The sequence below is a fragment of the Mesocricetus auratus genome, unplaced genomic scaffold (assembly GCF_017639785.1).
Source record: "Mesocricetus auratus isolate SY011 unplaced genomic scaffold, BCM_Maur_2.0 Super-Scaffold_100025, whole genome shotgun sequence".
NCBI lineage: Eukaryota > Metazoa > Chordata > Mammalia > Rodentia > Cricetidae > Mesocricetus > Mesocricetus auratus.
This window is the reverse complement of record NW_024429206.1, coordinates 863,815-886,500: the sequence shown is the minus strand read 5'-3', so window position 1 is coordinate 886,500 and position 22,686 is coordinate 863,815. Positions and strand designations below refer to the sequence as shown.

General features: G+C 44.3%; 1 protein-coding gene and 1 non-coding gene across 2 annotated transcripts in view; both read left to right on the top strand.

Annotated features, from left to right (window-relative positions):
* The first annotated feature begins 7,769 nt into the window (after positions 1-7,769).
* The window catches only part of Elavl1 (ELAV like RNA binding protein 1), a 36,473-nt gene continuing 21,556 nt past the window's right edge, over positions 7,770-22,686 (top strand). The window contains exons 1-2 of the mRNA XM_005085290.4: positions 7,770-7,941; positions 20,587-20,774. Of these exons, the coding sequence (XP_005085347.1) occupies positions 20,603-20,774 (172 nt within the window). The 5' untranslated portion in view covers positions 7,770-7,941; positions 20,587-20,602. The remainder of the gene's footprint in view (positions 7,942-20,586; positions 20,775-22,686) is intronic.
* LOC121134071 lies at positions 13,534-13,701 on the top strand. The gene has a single exon (XR_005871101.1). It is a non-coding gene; the product is annotated as a U1 spliceosomal RNA (small nuclear RNA).

The following is a 22,686-nucleotide window of genomic DNA, read 5'->3' as shown; positions in this document are numbered from 1 at the left end:
TTTTTTTAAATGAAAAACTGTAATGCTTAATTAAGAATTACAGATTAATAATTAGTCATCTATAATAGCCAAACTTATAGTCATGTTAGATATGTTTTCAAGTCTTATACAGATATATATATTTGGATAGATAGATGGTCTTCAAGCATTTCAAAGACCTACAGAATATGGCATTTAATATGCTTAGTAATCTAAGGCTTTTCATGACAGTGAGACACATCTGTTCCTGGCAGCACCAATCTAATTCAAGAAAGATGATGGGCATCAAAGAAACTCCATATGGAGTTTGCTTTCCTTGTGGCAAGAAACTGCCCTTGCCTCGATGATGTCCAATCTGGACACAAAGAAAGATGATTGCTGAACTTTGCCAAGACAGGGTAGGACAGTCCTTCAAATTTTCCTGCTTCTGAAAAACTCTGTCAGATATACCAGACCCATAGGCCATAGGTGGATGCCCCAATGTTAAGGAGGAACCTAGGTTGACTGTCCAGGCAGCCCAATGTTCCTTTTATTACATAACAGTTCACTCTTCTAGGGTCTCTGATAAAGTTGAAGAGTAGTTATAGTTTTTCTTAGTTATGATGAAAAGGCAAATTAGATATAAAACTTTAGACTCACCAAGATAGACAAATACAAATGGACTAGATATTGTAACTGTTTAATTCTTACTTGATAACTGTTTTTGTTATATATAGTCTTACTACGTTAAGGTTAAAACCTTCCTTTTTAATTAAACAAATGCTGTGAAATAATCCTTCTGTACACTGTGACTAAGCAGTACTCTCATTGGATAATAAAAAGCTGATTGGCCTATAGCAAGATGGGAGAAAGTTAGGTAGGACAATCAAACTGAGGATACTGGGATGAACAGGGGCCAAGTGAGGGAGTCGCTGACAAGATGGGCCTGGCATACTGAAAAAAGGTAGCAAGCCACATGACAAAACAGAGATAAGAAAAACTGGGTTAACTCAAGTGTAAGAGTTAGCTAGTAATGAGCGCAAGCTATCGGCCAAGCATTTGTAATTAACATTGAGTCTCCATGTCAGCTATTTGGGAAGCAGCCATGGCACAGGAACATTCTGTCTACATATGACCAACAAGATTACTCATAGGATAAAGGTGCCAAACAAGACAATCTGAGTTAGACCCTATGTGGTAAAAGAAGCAAAAGAAGCAAACCAACTCCTCCCTCCCTCCCCCCTCTCTGTGTCTCACAAAATTATTCTTTTAAATACAATTTTAAAAAACAATTATTAACACTAGTTTATAAAGGGAAACCAGGCATGGCGGTATACACTTGAAATCCCAGCCCTAGGGAGGTAGAGGTGGAGTATCATGAGTCCAAGGTAGTCTTCAGCTACATACCAAGTCTAAGGCCAGCTTGGGCTACAAGACACCCTGTTTCAAAACAAGGGGAGGGGTAGCTGAGAAATGGTTTCTTGATGAGGAGCACTGACTGTTTTTCCTGAGGACCTGAATTTGATTCCCAGTGGCTCACAGCTCTCCCTAACTCCTGTACCAGAGACTCCCACGCCTTCTAGTCTCCATGGGTACCAGACATGCATATAACGCAGACAAAACACCTGTGGTGGTTTGAATAAGGGCTCATAGATTAGAATGCTTGGTTACCAGAGAGTGGCACTATTAGGAGTATGGCCTTGTTGAAGTAGTGGATGTGCTTTTGTTGGAGGAAGTATGTCATTGGGGTGGGCTCTGAGGTTTCAAAAGCCAAAGCCAAGACTAGTGGCTTTCTCTTCCTGCCATCTGGGGTACCCAGATGTAGAACTCTCCGTTCATCCCCAGCAGTATGCCTGCCTGCATGCCACCATGCATTCTGCCATGATGATAAAGGACTGAACCTCTGAAACAGCCCCAAGTAAATGCTTTCCTTCATAAAAGTTGCTATAGTCATGGTGTCTCTTCCCAGCAACAGAACAATGGCTAAGACACAAGTTGGTACCAGGAACTAGGGTACTGTGATATGTCTGACCATGCTTTTATTTGGAGGAATATGGAACACTATGGGACTCTGGACTAGAAAAGTGATTGGATACTTTAAGCAAGTCATAATACTGGGAGCATGGAAGGCAGTACTGAGGGTAATTTGAACTATGGGGCCCAACTCAAGAAGTTTCAGAGGGGAAGAATATTAGTATGCGGGCTAGAGACCATGCTTGTGATATGTTGGCAAAGAATGGAGCTCCTTTTTGCCCTTTCTAAATGTCTGTCTGAGGCTAAATTGAAGAGTTTAAGAGTTTAAGATTAGTGACACTGGCAGAGGAAATTTCAAAATAGCCTACTATTGACTGTATCATGTGATTATTAGTGGTCAATGTTATGTAGATCTATAATGAAAAGGAGTAAGCTTGTTGTAGAATATTATTTTAAGATGTGTTACTTTGGGCTGGAAAGATGGCTCAGAGATTAAGAGCAGTGATTGCTCTTCCAAAGGTCCAGAGTTCAATTCCCAGCAACCACACGGTGGCCAGAATACTGCATACATAGTAAATAAATAAATCTTTTTTTTTAAAAAAGGTGTGTTACTTTTGTTTATGCTCTGGAACATTTGTTTAATTATGCAAAGATGTGTAATTAAATAAAATTCACCTGCGGTTAGGAGGCTGGGTCAGCAACCAGCTGACAGGAAGTTGCAGGGAGGAGCCAGGTAGAAAAGGGTTTATAAGGAGGGGCGAGAACAAGCACTCGATGAACAAGATGAGCTGCTTGCTATTCAGCCTCTCTTGAATCTTGATTTCTTTAGTGTGACAGAGATTTAAATAAGTTTTCTTAGTAGCTTTGAAAGAATTGGTGCCTGAAGGAACAGAATTCCTCAGGCGTCGGCTCTTGTGGCCTACCCACTACTGGTAGTGGTGAGTGGCAGTTGCTGAATAGACAGCCATAGCTTAAAAAGCAACAACAATTAAAAAAGACAAACAATCTGAGCAAGGAAAAATACATAAAGTGTAGTTTGAGGAGAAAGGGGGTTCCAGGAAGTACAATGGAGCTAACACCTGTGTTCAAAGAAACAGATTAAAAAAGAGCCTGATGCTAAATAGAATAAAAGCAGTGGTGACCTCAGGGCAAGCCCACTCCACAAAGCCTCCAGTCTGTGAAAAGGAATCAAGAAAAGCCTAAGCAAGAAGGAAACCATGGAAAACAGACAACTGGTGAAGAGATAATTGAGCGAGGAGGCCAAGTTCCAACTCCAGCAAGCAAGAGCTTGGCAGCTTGGGCCACACAGTTCTGACTTTAGAAGCAAGGATACAGGGAAGGTGTTACAGAATCTCCCTCCAAAGCTAAGGAGTCACTTATGCCAGGCCTGTGTCAGGGGTGTCACTGCATGAAGCCTGCATTGCATGATGCTGTGAAAGTGAAGCCTGGATTGCCTTGAGCACCATTCAAGATGTTGGAAATCCCAGAACTGTGGGACAGCTGCTGAGGAAGGCTGCTGAAAGGAGTGGAACCAGCCCATGGGAGAGAAGGGGGTTGCAGCCAACAACAGTGAAAGGAGTCGGAGAGCTGAAGAGAGCTTTGACATCATTAGCAAAGATGCAGAGTTTGGAGTTTACCCAACTTGTTTCCCGGCTTGCTTTGGTGCATTATTTCCTCACTATGCTTCTTTTCCTCCCTTTTGGAATAGTAATGTATATTCTCTGTCACTGTATGTAGCCAAGGACACAGAGAGACCCTGTCTCAAAAAAATAAAATATATTAATTAAATATAAAGAATACCAGAGGGATATCTGTCCTCTAATGCATGTGACCACACATGTGCATGCATGAATACACGCAAGCACATCTGGACACCCACATAAATATAATTAAAAATTAGCACTGTCAAGTGCCCAACATCAAGTTTCAATAGGTAAGTGTTGATAGGGGACACATTATTTTTTGTGTGCAAGTATAGTGTATGTCCACATGTGTGCACATATTCAGAGGCCAGAGGGCAATGGATACCTTGCTCTCTATCATTAGCTGCCTTATTTATTCCTTTGAGCCAGAGTCTCCCCTGCACCTTCAACTATATTGGTAGCAACAAGCCCCATCAATCTTCCCGTTTCTGCCTCCTACAACAGTGTGGTTTTTATATGTGCACAAGGTTCTGAACTCAGGTTCTCATGCTTACACAGCAAACCTCTTACCTAGTAAGCTATCTCCCAGCCCCCATTCCCATAATTTCTGCATGGTCTATAGGGCAATACTAAACAATAAAGAACGTAATCTTTCGTAACTCCTCTGATTCTTCTTCATAGTCCATCTCTCAGTACCCTTTTGGAACTGCAATCCCTACCTTCCCTGTACCCTTTCCCCAGTTTACTTTTCTTCCTACCCTTTTAAAAACTACTTCAGATGGAACCCACTTGATTTTTCTTCTGTCTCCTCCTATAGAACAGGCTGGCCTCGAACTCACAGAGATCTGCCTACCTCTGCCTCTGCCTCCCCAGTGCTGGGATTAAAGGCATGCACCACCACTGCACAACAAAAGCTCTCATAACTTTTTTTTTTCTTTTTTTGAGACAGGGTTTCTCTGTGTAGCCCAGGATGTCCTGGAACTTGCTCTGTAGATCAGACTGGACTTGAACTCAGAGATCCACTTGCCTCTGCCTGGGATTAAAGGTGTGTCCAGCAGATCTCATAACTTTTATTCTGAATATTTGGGATATAGTTGTTTAAATAAAATTAATAAAATACCTGTTTTTGGTTTTTCGAGACAGGGTTTCTCTGTATTGTTTTGGAGGCTGTCTTGGAACTCGCTCTGGAGACCAGGCTGGCCTCGAACTCACAGAGATCCGCCTACCTCTGCCTCCCAAGTGCTGGGACTAAAGGCGTGTGCCACCAACGCCCGGCAAATACCTGTTTTTTTTATAACAACAACAAAAAAATACTGTGTGTGCTCATGTGTGGATATGAAGGTCAAAGAACAACTTGCAAGATCAGTTCTCTCCTACCATGTGGGTTCTGCAGACTGAACTCAGGTAGTACCTCATCCTGTTGAGCTATTTTGTAGACCCCAATTTTTACCTTTTTAATACAACTAATAACTTACTTTTTCTGAAATTGGGTCACAGGTAACTGAGTCTGATCTTGAATTTGCTATGTAGTCAAGAATGAACTTTTTTTAGGAAAGATTTTATCTCTATTTTTGAGTTATATATGTGTGAGTCTGTGTGTGTTGTGAGTCAATAGATGTGGTTGCTGGGAATTGAATCCTTGCCCTCTGCAAGAGCAGTAACCGTTCTTACTGTGACACCTTTCCATTCTGCCCATGAATTCTTCATCCTTCTACTTTCTCACCTGAACTCTTGGATTAGGGGATGCAGTGCCATGTACTGAACCCTATTTGGTACTGGAGATCAAACAGGACTTTGTGTCTGCTAGGCAAACACTCAACCACAGAGCTACATCCATGTCCTTTTTCTTTTTAGCTTTTCTTTTGTGAACCTCCTTGGATGTGCTAGGAAAAAACTTTACCACTAAGTTACATGGCCCATAATTTAATAAACCTGTTACTCATGCATAATATTACAATGTTAAGTTGTCATATAGCTGACAATTTTGTGGCTTCCTTAAATTTTTACTGTGCAGCAAGAATACTTGCTCAACTATGTTCAAAGCTGCATTATTTGTATCATTCAAAACCTAGAAACAATTTAAATGCCCCTCAACCAAAGAATGGATAAAGAAAATGTGGTACGCCGGGAGGTGGTGGCGCACGCCTTTAGTCCCAGCACTCGGGAGGCAGAGGCAGGCAGATCTCTGTGAGTTCGAGGCCAGGCTGGACTGACAGCCTCCAAAACAATGCAGAGAAACCCTGTCTCTTAAAACCAAAAAAAAAAAAAAAAAAAAAGAAAATGTGGTACATTTACCCAAGGGAGTATTACTCAGTTATAAGAAACAATGGCATCATGACATTTGCAAGCAAATGGATGAACTAGAAAAAACAATCCTGAGTGAGGTAACCCAGACTCAAAAAGACAAACACGGTATATATTCACTCATAAGTGGATATTAGGGGGGCTGGAGAGATGGCTCAGCGGTTAAGAGCACTGGCTGCTCTTCCAAAGGTCCTTGAATTCAATTCCCAGCAATCACATGGTGGCTCACAACCATCTATAATGAGATCTGGTGCCCTCTTCTGGCCTGCAGGCATACATGAAGACAGAACACTGTATACATAATTAATACATAGATCATAACAACAAAAAAAAAAGAAGCATGTCACAGGGCTGTAGAGATGTCTCAGTTGATAGACACTGGCTGTTGAGTGTGACAACCTGAATTCAACTCCCAGACCTCACCTGATGGAAGGTGACTCCTGCAAGCTATCCTTTGATTTCTACATACATGTTCATACAAACACATGCATACAGAATATATTAAAATATAATAGTTTTCAAATTCTATAGAACTATCGTTAAAAGGTCACATGGCAGCTGTGGTGTTGCAGGTCTGTAATCCCAGAATTTGAGAGATGGAAGTAGAAGGACCATTTTACCAACATCCTTAGCTACATACAGAGTCTAAGGCCAACCTGGGCCACATGAGACCCTGTCTCAAAAACATACAAATCACCTCTAAAACCAGCACTCAGGAAGCAGAGGCAGGCAGATCTCTGTGAGGCAAAATCAGTCTGGTCTAAGAGTTCCAAGTCAGGGCTATTTAGGAAGACCTGACTAAAAGAAAACAAACAGAACTTTTTAAATCATGCAACTTGCATATACTTTTCTGATAGCACTAGTGCACAGCAGCGGCCCCCAAAGGGACAGGCAGTTGTTTTCTATTTGCAATCACTGCCTGACTGGCACATAGTATACACTTAACATTTCAAAGCAAAGGGGCTGGAAAGATATAACTCAGTCATTAAGAGCACTGGCTGCTCTTCCAGAGGACTCTAGTTCGGTTCCCAACACCCACATAGCAGCTAACAACAGTCCAGAGGAACCGACATTCTTTTTTTTTTTTTTTTTTTTTTTTGGTTTTTACTAGACAGGGTTTCTCTGTATTGTTTTGGAGGCTGTCGGTCCAGCCCAGCCTCGAACTCACAAGAGATCCGCCTGCCTCTGCCTCCCGAGTGCTGGGACTAAAGGCGTGCACCACCACCGCCCGGCTGGAACCGACATTCTTTTTGACCTCCGTAAGCACTGTGCGCATGTCGTGCACAGACATACATGCAGGCAGAAACCCATCCACACACTTAAACAAAAAAACAAAACAACAACAACAACAAAAAAAAAAACCTCAAAACCAATCAATCTCAACGTTAGAGCCTTTGGGAATGCCACGCTGACCACATCCCTTAATTCGCTAGTAAGGAAACTGAGACCAGGCCAAGTGACGTCAACCGGTGCTCAACCGCGGGCTGAACCAAAACGTCGGTCGGTTCCGGGATTCGAACCAGGGATTCTACACTTCTAGCCTGGGTTCCCGATGACCACACTTCTTACTGGTGGGCGCAGGCGGCTGCACAGCCCGTCAGGTGAGGACCACACGGTGTGCGTTCCGCAAAGAGAGCCACCCCTCGGCCTCCGCTCCAGCCGGCGTCTGCTGCGGGCCAGGCCCCAGCTAGCCCTCTCCACGGCCATCGCTAGACACTCGCGTCTCCACGGGCCGCTTTAGCCCTTCACAGGCGGCGCCGACAGGAAGTCCTGCCTCCGCCGCACGCACCAGAGTACCTCGACAGCCATATTAGCCAATGAGCGCAGTCTCTTCGAAGACGCCGACCAATAGGCGAGCGCGCTGAGAAGGGGCGTGTCTGGCCGCGGGGCCGGGGAGCGGGTCGTGCGCGCTGAGGAGGAGCCGCCGCCGTCGCCGCCGCCGCCGCCGCCGTCTCCGTCGCCGCTCTGCCGTCTCCACCACCGCTACCGAGGCCGTGCGGAGCCGTTATCGCCGCGCCGCCCGCCCCGGAGCAGAGCCCCGGGCCTTTCCGCCCGCGTTCAGGTGAGGCCGGGTGGCTTCGGCGACTTCCGAAAGAGTAGGCCGCGCTAGGGCCTGAGCTCGCCTAGCCCCGCGGGCGCCCGCCGGGCCTGCACTGGCCGAAGGCCCCAGGCCGCGCCAGGCCTGGGTACGGAGACGCGCGTGTGGGCCGTGGCTGGGCGAAGGGAAACCGACTCGGTTTGATCCAGGTCGGCGACAAGCCTCCCCCGGGCCAGATTCCTCTCTGGGCTCCCGCGAGAGAGGCGGGAGAAGGACACGGCGTGGGCACGCGCTTTGGGGGGCCGGGCTCCGAGGCTTTGGGGGGCCCTGCATAGTCGGTCTCGGGAGCCCGGTGATCCGGGGGCGGAAGAGAGGCGCGAGGGCCTTGGGCGCCCAGAGGTCACGGCCCACGGACTCGCTCCCTCGGGAAAGCCCACAGATTTCTTTTGTGGCCGATTTTCAGGATACACCGCGACGGATCGTGAGGTCCTTTTAGAAGTGTGCAAACCTTTCTTCTGTATGTATGGAAGTCCTAGAAAATAAAAGGAAAAAAAATTTTGATCGACATCTCTAACAAAGCTGTTCTCGGGACGTTTGCATTTGTAAAATAATGTATAAATATTGAAAACATAATTGCACGTAGTTGAACAATGGGGAGTGAAGGAGGGTCTTCCTTTTCTGTTGTCTTCTGCTGCTAAAGCTTGTCAAAATGGGTTTTGACACCTACTGTGTGCAGGGCAGGCGGAGAACTTTTTTGCGCTAGACAGAGCTTTTATTATCAAAAGTGTTCCTGCGGAATATCGATGGCCAGTGCTCTAAAAGGGGCAAGATTGGATGATAGAGAAAGCCCTTCTAACCTCCTTCTACACACAGTTAGGGTCAGATAATGGTTGGTTGTGGGGGCCTGGCTGCCCTGTGCATTGTAGGAAGTTGGATGGCTTGACTGGCTTCTCTGCCCACTAAGTATTAGCATCTCTGCCTCCCACTTCTCCCAGTTGTGAAGGCCAAAAATAAATGCAAACGTTGCTAGGGGGTCTTTCTCGCTCTCCCTACCACCAAACAGATACACACACAGAGGTGAGAAATCCTTAAATAATCTTCCTAGAAAAGTTCTTCCAGCCCTATCTCTGATATTCTGTGGGAAGCTCTAAGATTTTGAGTAAGCTATGTTGAATTCATGCAAAATAGCAGGGTGAAAGTACTGGGCAACTGTAAAGATGTGAGGAAAACTCGAGGATTGTGCATGCCACACGTGGAATACATGGTGTTACAAATAATCACCATGTGTTAGTCCTTCACAGGCATGTCTCCAACCCCTAAGATAGGTGTTATAATATCCATTTTGGAGAAGAAAGTAAAGCTTAGCTTAGGATAGTCTCATGCACTTGAAGTGGCCAGTGCAGGATTTGAATGCAGGTCCGAGATACCCCAGTGTATTGCCACTGAACATGTGTGAACAGAACTGCTGAGATCTGTTTTTTAAAATGCTATGGGGCCGGAGAGAGGGCTCAGCAGACAAGAGCACTTGTAGCTCTTGCAGAGGCCCTGTGTGTTCAGTTCCTGGCACCTGAATGATGGCCACAACCATCAGTAACTCCAGTTCTAAGGAATCCCATGCCTTCTTCTGACCTTGCAGGCACCAAGCACATTCATACAGACAAAACATACATGAATCTAAAATTATTATTTAGTACTGTGACTTCGAGGTCTGTGAAGAAGCTGAGAGAAATGGGAAATGTTTCTGTTAGCACCAGTTTGAGGGAAACAAATTGGAGTGTGTTGAGGAGTAAGTCACAGGGCAACAGTAGAAAGGGAGAGATTGAAGAACAAACTTCTTCCTGTGCTTGCTCAGTCGCTTCCTACACTTACTGCTTCTCTTCTCTCTGTCTTTGTACACCAGCAGGAGCTGACTTTTGAAGGTACTGATCTGATCATGTTTCTCCCAATTAGAAGCCTTGGGGTGGAGTGGGGGGTTGTACTGGGCTGTTTAAATGGCTCTAAAGATTTAAGTGAGAACCCTTAGTTTAGAGTGACCTCTACCCTCTCTGACCCTGTCTGCTCTTTCCTTGGAAGAAGATCTCTTTATGCTGTGTGGCCCCGTCTCACAGCCCAAATACCACTTGAAGCTGCCTCCAACTGCCAAGGCTCCTCCACCTCCTCCAGAATCAACTGTTCCTTGGTTTGTGTTCCCATCCCATTCAGTGTGTTCAATGTAGTTAAATGCCGAATGGTGAAGTGAGATGTAGCGCTGGCCTTTAGCCCCTAGGTGGCAGTAGCTCAACAGTGGTCCTGGTTCTAAGAGAAGACCTAAGGAAATTGGCCAAGAGGGAAGTGAGCCTTTATGTCCCCCTCCCCCAAGCTGTTTTCTAGCTCGGAGGCTGGCCTCTGCAGAGGCCATGGTGTATGTGACCTGTGTATAGATGATTTCAGCCTGGCTGGTGAACAATAGTAACATATCAGCCGAGGTGGAACCACAGGTAAATGAACGCTTACTCAAGCCCAGGAGACCTCAGAATGTTCTCTGGAGTTGTTGAGGCAGGAGGACTGGTAGGAAGTAGTTAGGTAAAAGACTAGTGGGAAAGGCTCTTCAAGAACTTGATGGGGGGGGCACCCATTTGTTCAGGAAACTGCAGGGTATGGAACTTTTGGGAAAGTAGAATGAAGGGAGTAGCAGGTCTGTTGGGAAGAGAGCTCAGATATTATGAGTGCCCTCTCCAAATCCATGTGAATTGACAGAGGGGGTCACGTTTGCACAGGAGGAGCTGACTGGCAGCCAGAAAACCAATTAGGTGCTTTCTTTCAAGTTAGAAAGACAGGGAGCTCCCTGTAGAGACAGAGAGCATTGAGACAGACATAGAGGGTCAGGCGTCCCATGACTGGGAATTTGGACATAAGAAAGAGCAATGGTAGCCAACCCTGCCCAACACTTGACACAAAGATGAGTGGCCACAGAGAACTTGAGAAGGAAGAGAAAACAGTGTCATGAATGACTGAAGACAAGAGCAAGCATGTGGCTGAAGCAAAGTGTAGCAAATAGGATGGTGACAGGAGAATATCCGTGTCCACACGTGTCCAGTGCTCAGTGGGTTATCCCCACCTTTCTGTCCTCAAGAAAGTTGGTGTGAATTGCCAGGACCTATTCTCTATCACTGGGAAGAAATGTGCTCTTCAGGCTTGAGGATGTAGGTCAGTTGGTAGAGTGCTTGTCTTGCATGCATAAAACCCTAGTTTTAATACCCAACACCACATAAACCAGGAATAGTGTCTCGTGCCTATAATCCCAGTGCTCAGGAGTTAGGGGCAGATATTAGCTATCTATTGGGGGTAGAGACTAGCCTGGGCTACACTGGGAAAAGAACATCCTGATCTGTTGAGGTTGGGATTGCTCCTGTTTGGTGTTCCCTGTGCCTGGCATTCCACCCATGCCTAGGGAAGAAAGAGTGAAGATCTCAGAAGTGACTTGATCCAGCCACCCATCAAAGAAATCGCTGTCAGAGGAAGGATTGACAGAAGAGAATAGTGTACAGCAACTCAATGGCAAGGCTGATGTCACCATGGACAGAGGCCTGGAGATGTTGGAAGAGGAGTCATTTAGAGGGAAAGGTTAAATTGGGTTTAGAGACACATGTTTAAGAGTTGGGCTAGACAAGAGGGAACAGGGACCTGATTGAGAAAGAATGCAGAGAGAAAGGAGTTAGAGATGTTGCCCGTCAGGTGTTACTTGGACAACTACATTTGGTAGAGGAGCTAGAAGGAGATGACTTGGAGGTGTTCTAGTTCTACTGCTGGAAGTTGAGTCATGGTAGGGGAAAGGTTTGGAAAGGACTGACGTAGGAGACCTGTGGGGAACCACACACCTTGGTTTCAGGAATTAGGGTACCCACATTTATCAGCTGGCGGCTGTTGTGTAGCAGCTGGTAACATCCGCAGTGAGAAAATGAAGTGACTAACCCCCACTGTCTTTTGGTTGTTGCTGACTGTGATTCATTTTGGAAGTGGGGTAGAGCCGTGGGCTTTCGTGCCTTACTGTGTTGCTATGCGTGTCTGTGAGAGCTTCACCAGCTCTGGGTCTCTGGCACTTGTAGCAGGACTATGGAACTGGCGGAGTCCCTAGGGCCTGTAGAACACTTGAACTGGGCAGCCTGCTCTACGCCTGACCTACTGTGAACTTAACTTGGCTTGAGCTTCCCCAGCCAAGTGACCTTACCCTTCTTGACTATGGATGGGGACCATTAAGAATCTTTATGTGCCCCATCTACCTGAGCCCTGGATGGCTGACGGTCATAATTGGGTCAAGTGGTACCTTCATTTTTTTTCTGGCACTAGAGCATTTCCTGGGTGATTTGTTCCCCCACCCACCCCTATCTCCCATCTTGAAGACTCAGGAACTTTATATCTAGAAAGAACCTAGGGAATAATTGAAGGTCTGGGAAGATGGCTCAGCAGTTAAGAACACTTGTTGCTCTTGCAGAGGACTTGGGTTCTGTTCCCAGCACCCACATGGTAACTCACAAACAACTGTAACTCTAGCTCCAGGGAATCTGACACCTTCTTTAGACCTCCATGGGCACCAATGCACAGACATATACAGGCAAAACATTCATATACATAGAGTAAAATTTTTACAAAAGAAGTATTTGAGTCTAAGCCTCTTAAGAAGAGTGCTGGTCAGACCTGATAAAGAATTTGACTGTTTGGCTTCAATCTAGCACTCATCCTTTACAAAGGCCTGCCCCACCTTTGAAAAGTTTGGCTCTCATACATACCTCACTGATAAAACACCACCCATGTATGGTTTTTATGTCGTATATAAAGACATCTACATTGCTCTCCTGAACATGTAATACATGTGCTGCGATGGGAACACCAGGATGGATATCACATGGCACAACTATAAATAAGATAGTTTGAAATGTGCAGTAGGATCAAAACCCCCAAGATCTCCTAAACAAGACTTCTCCTTGGTATATCCAGTTACTTGAAATGGTTCTGAATAGCAGGAGAATCATTTTTGTCACACTTGAAGTTTCCATTTTTTGCTCCTTGCAGTTGACCCTTGTTCTTTGGGGTGGTGCTTATTACTCATGATCTTGGGAAAATAAGACACTGTGCTATTTGTGGCTGAGTTGTAGAATTGTTGCCTAGCGTGTTCTGTCCTTACCACCTCAGAGAAGAGGAAGGAAACATATGAAAATGTCAGTATTCCATGTCAGACAACTTACAACCACCAGTAACTCTAGTTTCAGGGGATCCGACACCTCTAGTCTCCTCAGGCTATATTCTCACATGTACATTGCTACATGCAGACACATAAACTTAATTAAAAATAAATCCTTTTTAAAAGATTTATTTATCCATTATGTATACAGTGTTCTGTCTATATGCACACATGCCAGAAGAGGGCACAGATCTCATTACAGATGTCTAAGCCGCCGTGTGGTTGCTGGGAATTAAATTCACGACCTCTGGAAGAGCAGCCAGTGCTCTTAACCTCTGAGCCATCTCTCCAGCCCTAAAAATAAATCTTAAGTTACTTTTAAAGAAATATTCCAGACATGGAATATCCCAAGTGAATCTGGAACCTTGAATTTGAGGGCCCTTAGATAACAATGGTCTATCCTTACCTGGTAGGGGAAATGCAATGATCACAGGTCATTTTCCCAGGATGAGGTTCATCCATTGCCCTTGGGATGTGTTAACCCGTATGAATTGCCCCAAATGCTAGAGACTTGACTGCATAATTTGTGGTAGTTGGGACTTTGGCCATGTATGTAAAGTTCTTGCTGTGTTTGTGTTATTTATTTTGGTGTGGGACACATGTGGAGTTCACAGTACAACTTTGTGGAGTTGGTTCTTTCTACTTTTACATGCATTCAGGGCATCAAACTCAGATTATCAGGCTCACACAGTAACCTCTTCACCCATTGAGCCATCTTCCCAGTTGATATCTCACTGGTGATACTGGTGAAAAGTAAGTAATTTTAAATCAGAGTAATTTTAAATTGAGAAAGTAATAAAGGCTATGCCAGCAGTGGAAAGGATTTGAAAAATGAAGCAGCCTGTTATACTGAATAGGCCAAAACCAGGTCAGGGACACAGGCTGGAAAACTGAGTGGGTCTCAGTCACAAAGGCATTATAATTCATTCTGGAGCACCACTATGTAGTAACAACTCAAGGCCAACCCCTGTCACTTATTAACAGCCTGACTGACCATGAGCAAAATAGGTGACCTCTGAGCTTTAAGTAGGTGGTGACAGGGAAAGCCTGGAAGTGAGGGGAGTTGACTTAGAGGGAACAGGAGGTGGCAGTGGCTTGATAGTGGTCATTGATAATTGGATAGTCACAAGACCTGTTATGGTTAGAGCTTGTGGGCACAGAACTAGTTGGACCCAGGTTGGGCCACACAGATTTCGAAAGGATCCAGGGCGGCGTACTGGAAGATTGAGTGGAGTAGTCTCTGAAGTACCATGAAACTGCCTCCTTTGTTGCTAGCTGGTTACAGACTTGACTGCCCATGCTCATGCTGTGGAGCAGTGCAACAAGTTCTTTGTTTAAATCTTAATTTTAGTTTTTCATTTGCATTATAGAAAATTTTACTTGTCTTTGTATAGGATTGTTCGAAGGGTTGTTTTTGTTTTGTTCTGAGAAAGGGTCTAAGTAGCCCAGGTTGGTTATCATGCTTGCTATATATCTGAGAACTCCTCCTGCCTTGACCTCCCAAGTACTAGGATTACAGTTGTCCACCACTACTCACATGTGTTTCTGGGCGTGGGACCCCAGTCCTCATGAATGCTAGGCAATAATTGTACCAACTGAGCCTCATTATTTGAGGCTTGTTTTGGTTTGGTTTAAAGGGTGTCACTGTGTAACCCTGGCTGGCCCAGAACACTATGGAGCAGGCTGGCCTCAAGCTCACAAAGTTCTGCCTGCCTGTGCCTCTTGAGTGCTGGGGTTAAAGGCATGTGCGTCCACATCCCTCGGTGTGACCATCATAGGACAACTTTAGAGAGTTGGTCCTTCCCTGCCCACTTTTATGTGGAGTTGAGAGGTCACTCAGGTCTCCAGGCTTGCATTAGCAAGCTACCTTCTTCCATTGAGCCATCTTGCAGGTCCTGAACTTTATCATCTCCATCATGATAGCAGGAATTTCTGTCATCCAAAACCAAAATTATTTCTTCTTGTTGTCCTTAGGCAGTCACTTCTTTCTGTACTTTGTTTGGCAACCACAGATCTGTTTGAGGAATATTCTTAGATGTGGAATAGGGTTACACTATAATATGGGGGAAAAAAACTAAGTCAAAGTGTCCATATGCTCAGCCTATACCCATTCGTAACCTGCTGTAGAATGTCAGTTTACTACCTCATGTTTTCAAGGTGTCTGGGAGCTGTTGCTGTTTAACATCATAAGACTATCATACCACATTACTAGGAAAAGATCTAATTTTTGAAGCACAATTTCTATCGAATGACATTGCTTCTGAACCTTCAAAAAGTATGTTTTTTGACTTAGTGACACATACTTATATTAAATCTTAGTAATTAGAGTCAGAAGCATGGGCTGTAGAGAAAGGTGGCTGAATGCTGTAGAGTTTTCATCACCCTTACAGAGAACTGAGATTTGATACCAAAGACCTACTCATAATCATCCGAACTCCAGTTCCAGGGTATCCTCTGACCTCTGAGGGCACTGGGCACACATGTTGCACATGCATGCATGTACAATAATCATACGTAAATCTAAGTAAATCCTCTTAAAAACTGTTTAAGTCACAAGTTAGAGGGTCAGCCTGAGCTACACGCTGGTCTTGTTGCAAACACCATGGGGAAATGTTTTAAGATGAATTATCCTTAGTTGTGTTGGGGCTGTCTATAGTTTGAACTTTTCCAAAATGTCTTAAAATGGAATCACCCAAGAGGTAGCTTTTTTAGTTGTGGTCCCCCACAAAATGTATTTGAAAGTTGTCATTGTAATATGAATTAATAGTGCCTTTTCATTGTTGAGTAGTGTTCCATTGTGTAACGTAACATAATTTCCCCGTGAATGACTTATTTCAGTTGTTTGGATTTACATGATTGTGAATAAAATATACATGAATTTGTATATAGTTTTTTATATTAACATAGCTGTTCGTTTCTCTTCTATGTGGCTTACACCTATAATCTCAGCATTTCAGAGACTGAGGAGGGAGTTGCCATAAAATTGAGGCTAGTTTGGGCTACATGGTGAATTTCAGGGTTAGACTAACAGGGATCTCTCAGAAAGAAGAAAAGACAACAGTAGTAGGAATGGCATTGCCAGGTCACATACTAATTGTGTGTGTTCAACTCAGAGACTGCCAGTTTGTTTATCAAAGTAACTGTTACATTTTTTATTACTACCATTGATATGTGTGGAAAGCCACCTAGCTTCTCCCCCATCCTCCTCAGCATTTGACATTGTCTTGTTATGTTTTGTTTTAGCCATTCCAGTAGGTAGACAGAGTCTTTTGGTTTTTCTTGTTTTGTTTTGTTTTTGGGTGTTTGGAACCCCTACCAACCCCAAGACTTGGGCCGTAAGTATCTGTCCTACAACATGTCAGTCTCTTCTCCCTATGTACAGAATTTTATCCATCCTATATGACCAGTAAAAATAGCCTATCATTTCCTCTTGCTTTGGGGGGGAGGGTGTCTCATATACCTAGATCAGTGATTCTCAACCTTTGGGTTGAGACCCTTTCACAGGAGTCCCATATCACATATTTACAATTTATAATAGTAGCAATGAGAGTAATTTTATGGTTGATAGTCACCACATGAGGAACTATATGAAAGGATCACAGTGTTAGGAAGTTTGCGAACCACTGTCTTGGATGGTTCCACCCTCATCTTCAGTTTGGATGATAACAGTGTGCCACCATGCCTGCTTGCATGATGCCATCTGGGTTAGTACATGCTAGGCAAGTATTCTACCAGCTGAGTTACATCCCCTGCCTTATTTGCATTTTCCCTGTTGTTCATGAGATTAAGCTTTCTTTACATGGGTTTGTCATCTCTTTGAATAGCCATCATCATGAAATTGTAGTTTATATCATTGTCTACCTTTCTGTTGCAAATGTGTTAGATTTTAATTATTAATTTGTAGATGGCATTCAAATTAACTTAACTCAGCCTTAAAAATGTTGGCATTTTAGACTAGGTGCTTCTTGATTGTTGACATCTTCCTGTGCCTTACAGAATGTTAAATTAAGGGCATCCTGGAATCTGCTCAGTAGACACTGATAGTGTGTGGGCATGTATGCACTGGTGCTAACCAAGAATGCCTGCACACATCCTGTCCCCTGATGAGTGATTTTCCCAGTATGACAACCCTTGATCAAAATGATACTCCCAGTCTCTTGCTGCTTGTCGTTTCTGGTGCTTTTTGCCATAAAGCTTTTTAATTTTATGATAGCTAGTTTGCTAGGATTCTCTCTTTTGATGTTAACATACTTTATAGAGCGGAAGGAACCTCCTACATAGCTTTAAATAAGTAACAAACACTGGGAAATTTTTACTGCTTACATGTTTGAGAGTTAGCAGAGTAGGAACCAGGTCTAATTAATTCCCCTTCTCTCAGTGATACCAAGAGGAAAAAAAATGTCTGATGCGAGAGTCGTGTTCAGTTTTATGTAGTTTCTGGCAAAGTCGCCCCCCGCCCACCTTTAAGGTGTTAGAAATAGAACCTAATGTCTCCTTCATACTAGGCAAGTGCTCTGCTACTTAGCTCTGAAAAGCTTTTCTTTGTTTTTGTTTTCTTTTGAAATAGAGTTAAATATAGCCCAGACTGGCCTTGAACTTGCTACACAGCCAAGAGTAGCCTTAAACTCCTGATCCTCTCGCCTCTGCTACTTAAGTACTGGAATTACAGGTGTGTGCCCACACCCAAACTCTGCAAAAGTGTTTTTAAAGGTAATCAAGGGCTTATTATACCTTCTGGGCTTTGGATTTTCAAACTAATGTAGAGCTGCACATCTGGAGGAAGGGGTGGACTGCCCACCACTGAGACCTCCAGACAGGAGTACATGTAAAGAGATGGCTATGAATTTAGAAGCAGGGTTGAAGGGCCTCCTAGATAGGCCACTGCACTGTGAGCAAACCAGGTGTGGGCTGTATTTTCAAAGGAGTGATCTTGGTACTCTCAGCTGCATCTATACAGATGTTGCTCCCAAACTGTCCTGGGTACTCCCCTCCTCTCTCTCTCTCTCTCTCTCTCTCTCTCTCTCTCTCTCTCTCTCTCTCTCTCTCTCTCTCTCTCTCTCTCTCTCTCTCCCCCTCTCTCCCTCTCTCCCTCCTCTTCCCTTCCCCTCCTCCTCCTCCCCCTCCCCCTCCTACCCCTCTGGAATCCTAATCTCTTTCTGGTTCCATTGCTGTGTTGTTTGAGGGGCACATGTAACAGGCAGCTGTCAAAGTTGGGATATACATCATAGGCTTTTTGGTATCCAGCTGTAGTCCACAATGGGGACAAAGAAAAGCAGTTGGGAGTGGAGAGCTCTTGGGAGCTTGAGCTGTTGTACTAGAATGACATTTGGGGTGGGTTTTTTTGAGGGGGGAGACAGGGATTCTCTGTGTAGCTCTAGCTGTTCTGGAACTCTGTAGACCAGGCTGGCCTCAAACCCACAGAGATCAGCTTGGCAACATTTGGGTTTCTTTATAGGGTTCTTTAAAGCCATGTTTGTGGATAGGCATGGTACCTACTGGGGATAGAACCTAAGGTTTTGTGGGTATTCTGTTAATGAGCTGCATCCCCAGGCCTCTTCAAAGGTTCTCTTACTGAGCCAGACCAGGTGCTGTAATCATAGCACTTGGGAAAGAGGAGGGAGGATCAGAAGTCCAGCCTCCACTACGCAGTGAGTTAGTGAGTTGTAGGTCTTCCGTTATGTGAGTCGCCTCCCTCCCCCTCCCCTCCACCACAGTACTCTTATCCAAATGTGACACCTCACATCTGTAATTCAAGTACTTGGGAAACTAAAGCAGGAGGATCATCATGTTTGAGATGACCCTGAACTGCATCTTAAAAGTGAGACTGCATTAAGAGAGAGAGAGAGAGAGAGAGAGAGAGAGAGAGAGAGAGAGAGAAGAGAGAGAGAGAGAGAGAGAGGGTACTGATGACTGATGGTGAACATGGTTGAACTTGGAATTGTTTTTGTGTTGGTGGAATTATTTTGTAGAGTAGCTTTAGTTTTACAAAAACATTGTAAAACTAGTGAGCTGGTAAGATGGCATAGTGGGTAAAGGTGATTGTTGCTAAGTCTGATTGATGAACTGCGTTCAAAGGGGAGAACTAACTTCTACTGGTTGTCTTCTGACCTCCATGCTCTTGTACACATATGCATACATGCACACACAAAATAAATGTAATTTTAAAATTAATTAAAAGAAGTGGGTGGCTCAGTATTTCTAGAGAACTCAGGTTTTGGTTCCCAGCACCCATATAGTAGTTTATAACCGTCAATAACTCCAGTTTCAGGGGTCCTAACACCTTCTTCTGGCTTCCACAGACACCAGGTACACCAAGTACACTTATATATAAGCAGGCAACACATACATAATTTAAAGGTAAATTTTCAACCTTTTCCCTGTCATCCACATCTTGCAGTTGGATACATTCGTTGCAGAGAGAGAGAGAGAGAGAGAGAGAGAGAGAGAGAGAGAGAGAGAGAGAGATTGAGATTTGTTGCAGTTAGTGTGTGTGTGTGTGTGAGAGAGAGGGAGAGAAAATGAGAGTGTATATTCATTCATGGAGGTACTTACACATGTGTAGGGTTACAAATTTATGTGGGGGCTAGAGATCAGTATTGAGTGACTCTACTATCACATTATTGTATTAAGATTCCAGAGGGAGAGTCTGTAACAGTGAAGGAGATGTGGCAGCAGGTAACTAGGGTAGTAAAGTGTGAAATCATATCTCCGTCCACACTAGGGAAGCACAGAAAGAAAATCTGGGAACCAAGTATTCAAAATACTTGCCTCTGGAAAATATTTCTTGTTCTCGTTCTCTGAGACCTGGGTGCAACTGAGTAGAGCTACTCTGTAAATAACAATGCTATGAGTAAGACACAGAACAAGATCAGTGTGGGATACTGGCTGTGGCAACATGTATGATGGTGTCCACCACAAACTTTCCACCTTATCTTTTGAGACACGGTCTCTCACTGAACCTGAAGCTCATTGATTTAGCTAGGCTGGCCAAAGAGTTCCACAGGTCCCTCTGTCATGTCCCCAGTTCCCTGAAATGGGACTACAGGTGTGTGCCAACTCATCAACTTTTTGTTTATTTTAGTTTTTCGAGACAGGTTTTCTCTGTGTAGTTTTGGAGCCTGTCCAGGTATACGATTTGTAGACCAGGCTGGCCTTGAACTCACAGAGATCCACCTGCCTCTGCCTCTGCCTCTGCCTCCTAAGTACTGGGATTAAAGGCGTAGGCCACCAACACCTGGACTCATCCAACTTTTATATGGGTGCCAGGGATAGGAACTCAAGTCTCCATTTTTATGTCAGTGGCCTCTTTACAAACTGATCCATCTCCCCAGTAGTTGATCTTTTCATGCAGAAAAGAAAGTCCCTTAAGTGCAAATGTAGTCATTTATCTTTGCCTTCACATACACAGATCAACATTTAGAATTTACCTGATCTTTTTTTTTCTTTTGCAGATTTTTTAATAATACAATGTCTAATGGTTATGAAGACCACATGGCCGAAGACTGCAGGGATGACATTGGAAGAACGAATTTAATTGTCAACTACCTCCCTCAGAATATGACCCAGGAGGAACTACGAAGTCTGTTCAGCAGCATTGGCGAGGTTGAATCTGCAAAACTTATTCGGGATAAAGTAGCAGGTAAAGATCCTTGAGGTTTCTGGAAGGGGTTATGATTGCTGTCCTCTTAAGCACTGGCTTCCCTGCTGGTGACTTCCTTAGTACAGAAATAGCTGCAGGCTAGAAACCATAGCTGTGAAGTTTTGTTGAAACTGCTTTCCTATATAGCCCCAGTATAAGACTGGACAAGAGTGGGAGGGAGTGGGGATATCCTAGAGAAATGGTTCAGCAGTTAAGAGCACTTGCCATTCTTGCAGAGAATCAGTCTGGTTCCTGTACCCCCATCAGGCGGCTCTAAGGGAGTTGATGCTCTCTGCTGACCTCCACAGGCACATACTCAAGTGCACATAATACCACCACCACTCACTCACACACACATTCTATAATTAAAAATAAAATGCAGGGCTAGAGAGATGGCTCAGAGGTTAAGAGCACTGACTGCTCTTCCAGAGGTCCTGAGTTCAATTCCCAGCAACCACATGGTGGCTCACAACCATCTAAAATGCAATCTGGTGCCCTCTTCTGGCATGTAGGCAGAACACTGTATATGTAATAAATAAATAAATCTTTAGCCGGGCGTTGGTGGCGCACGCCTTTAATCCCAGCACTCGGGAGGCAGAGGCAGGCGGATCTCTGTGAGTTCGAGGCCAGCTTGGTCTACAGAGCAAGTTCCAGGACAGCCTCTAAAACAATACAGAGAAACCCTGTCTCGAAAAACCAAAAAATAGATAAATAAAGTAAAATGCATCAGCCGGGTGGTAGTGGTGGCACACGCCTTTAATCCCAGCACTCGGGAGGCAGAGGCAGGCAGATCTCTGTGAGTTGGAGGCCAGCCTGGTCTACAGAGCTACACAGAGAAACCCTATCTCAAAAATAAATAAATAAAATACATCATGAAAAAAAATCTGAAGATAAGGTTCCTCAGAAAAAGCTTGGGTTTTTAGTAAGATAGAACACATGCCAGTGTGGTGGCCCATGCCTTTTAGTTCCAGCACTCAGGAGACAGGCAGGTGGATCTCTTTGAGTTCCAGGACAGATAGTAGTGAGTAGAGAGACCCTCTTCAATACAAAACAAAACCACATATACAAAATAAGACGTGAAAAGAGAAAAATGGGGAAACAGCAGAAATGGAGTGCTCTGAAAACTGTATGGAGCCAAATTGTTGTGCACAGGTTGGTCAAGTTCCCTCATGAAGGGGCCCTGCTAGGTGCAGCACTGGCAAGTCTGTCTCTGGATGCAGATCTTCATGCACAAGTGAACTCTGGAATCAGGAGCAAGATGCCTGAAAGCCTTGTGCTCTTTCACTATGTGACTCATGGCTTTTGGGTAACCATCTGACTATTCAGGGACCAGTGGCTTTTAAGTCCTCACTCTACCTACCTCATAGGTTTTTGTAAAAGGCCGGATTCCTGTTAAGGCCTCCTTAGGTTTGGCCTCTTAGGTTCTGAGAGTGTGGCTTTAGGAGCTCAGTGCTGCAAAGCCCTGCCTGCTTCATTTCTTCCCCTTTTGGGTGCAGTGTTGTCCTCAGGAGTCTGCTCTCTTCCTGACCTCCCCAGTTCCCCTTCTCTACTTTGCCTGACTGGGAAATAAACACTACTTTGAGGCATTCCAGCTGTCATCTAGTTTCTAGATATCTGGATTCATCTTGGAAACTAAATGGTTTTTGTTTTTAGCATACTCTTTTTGTACTATGGAAAACTTGGGGTATGTGTGAACAAAAAACATGTATTCAGTCTGGCACATTCATTGTCTTGCTTCATCAATCTTCAGCATTTTTCCAGTAACCCAAATACACTGATTCCTGTATAACCCTATACAGCCCTGGTCTGATCAATTCCCAGAGAAAGCATTGATTAGATGAGGTCCTTAAACCGAAAGGCCTTTTTCCCCAAGTCTGTTTTTTTTTTCCCAAGTCTGTTTTAATGCCTTCTA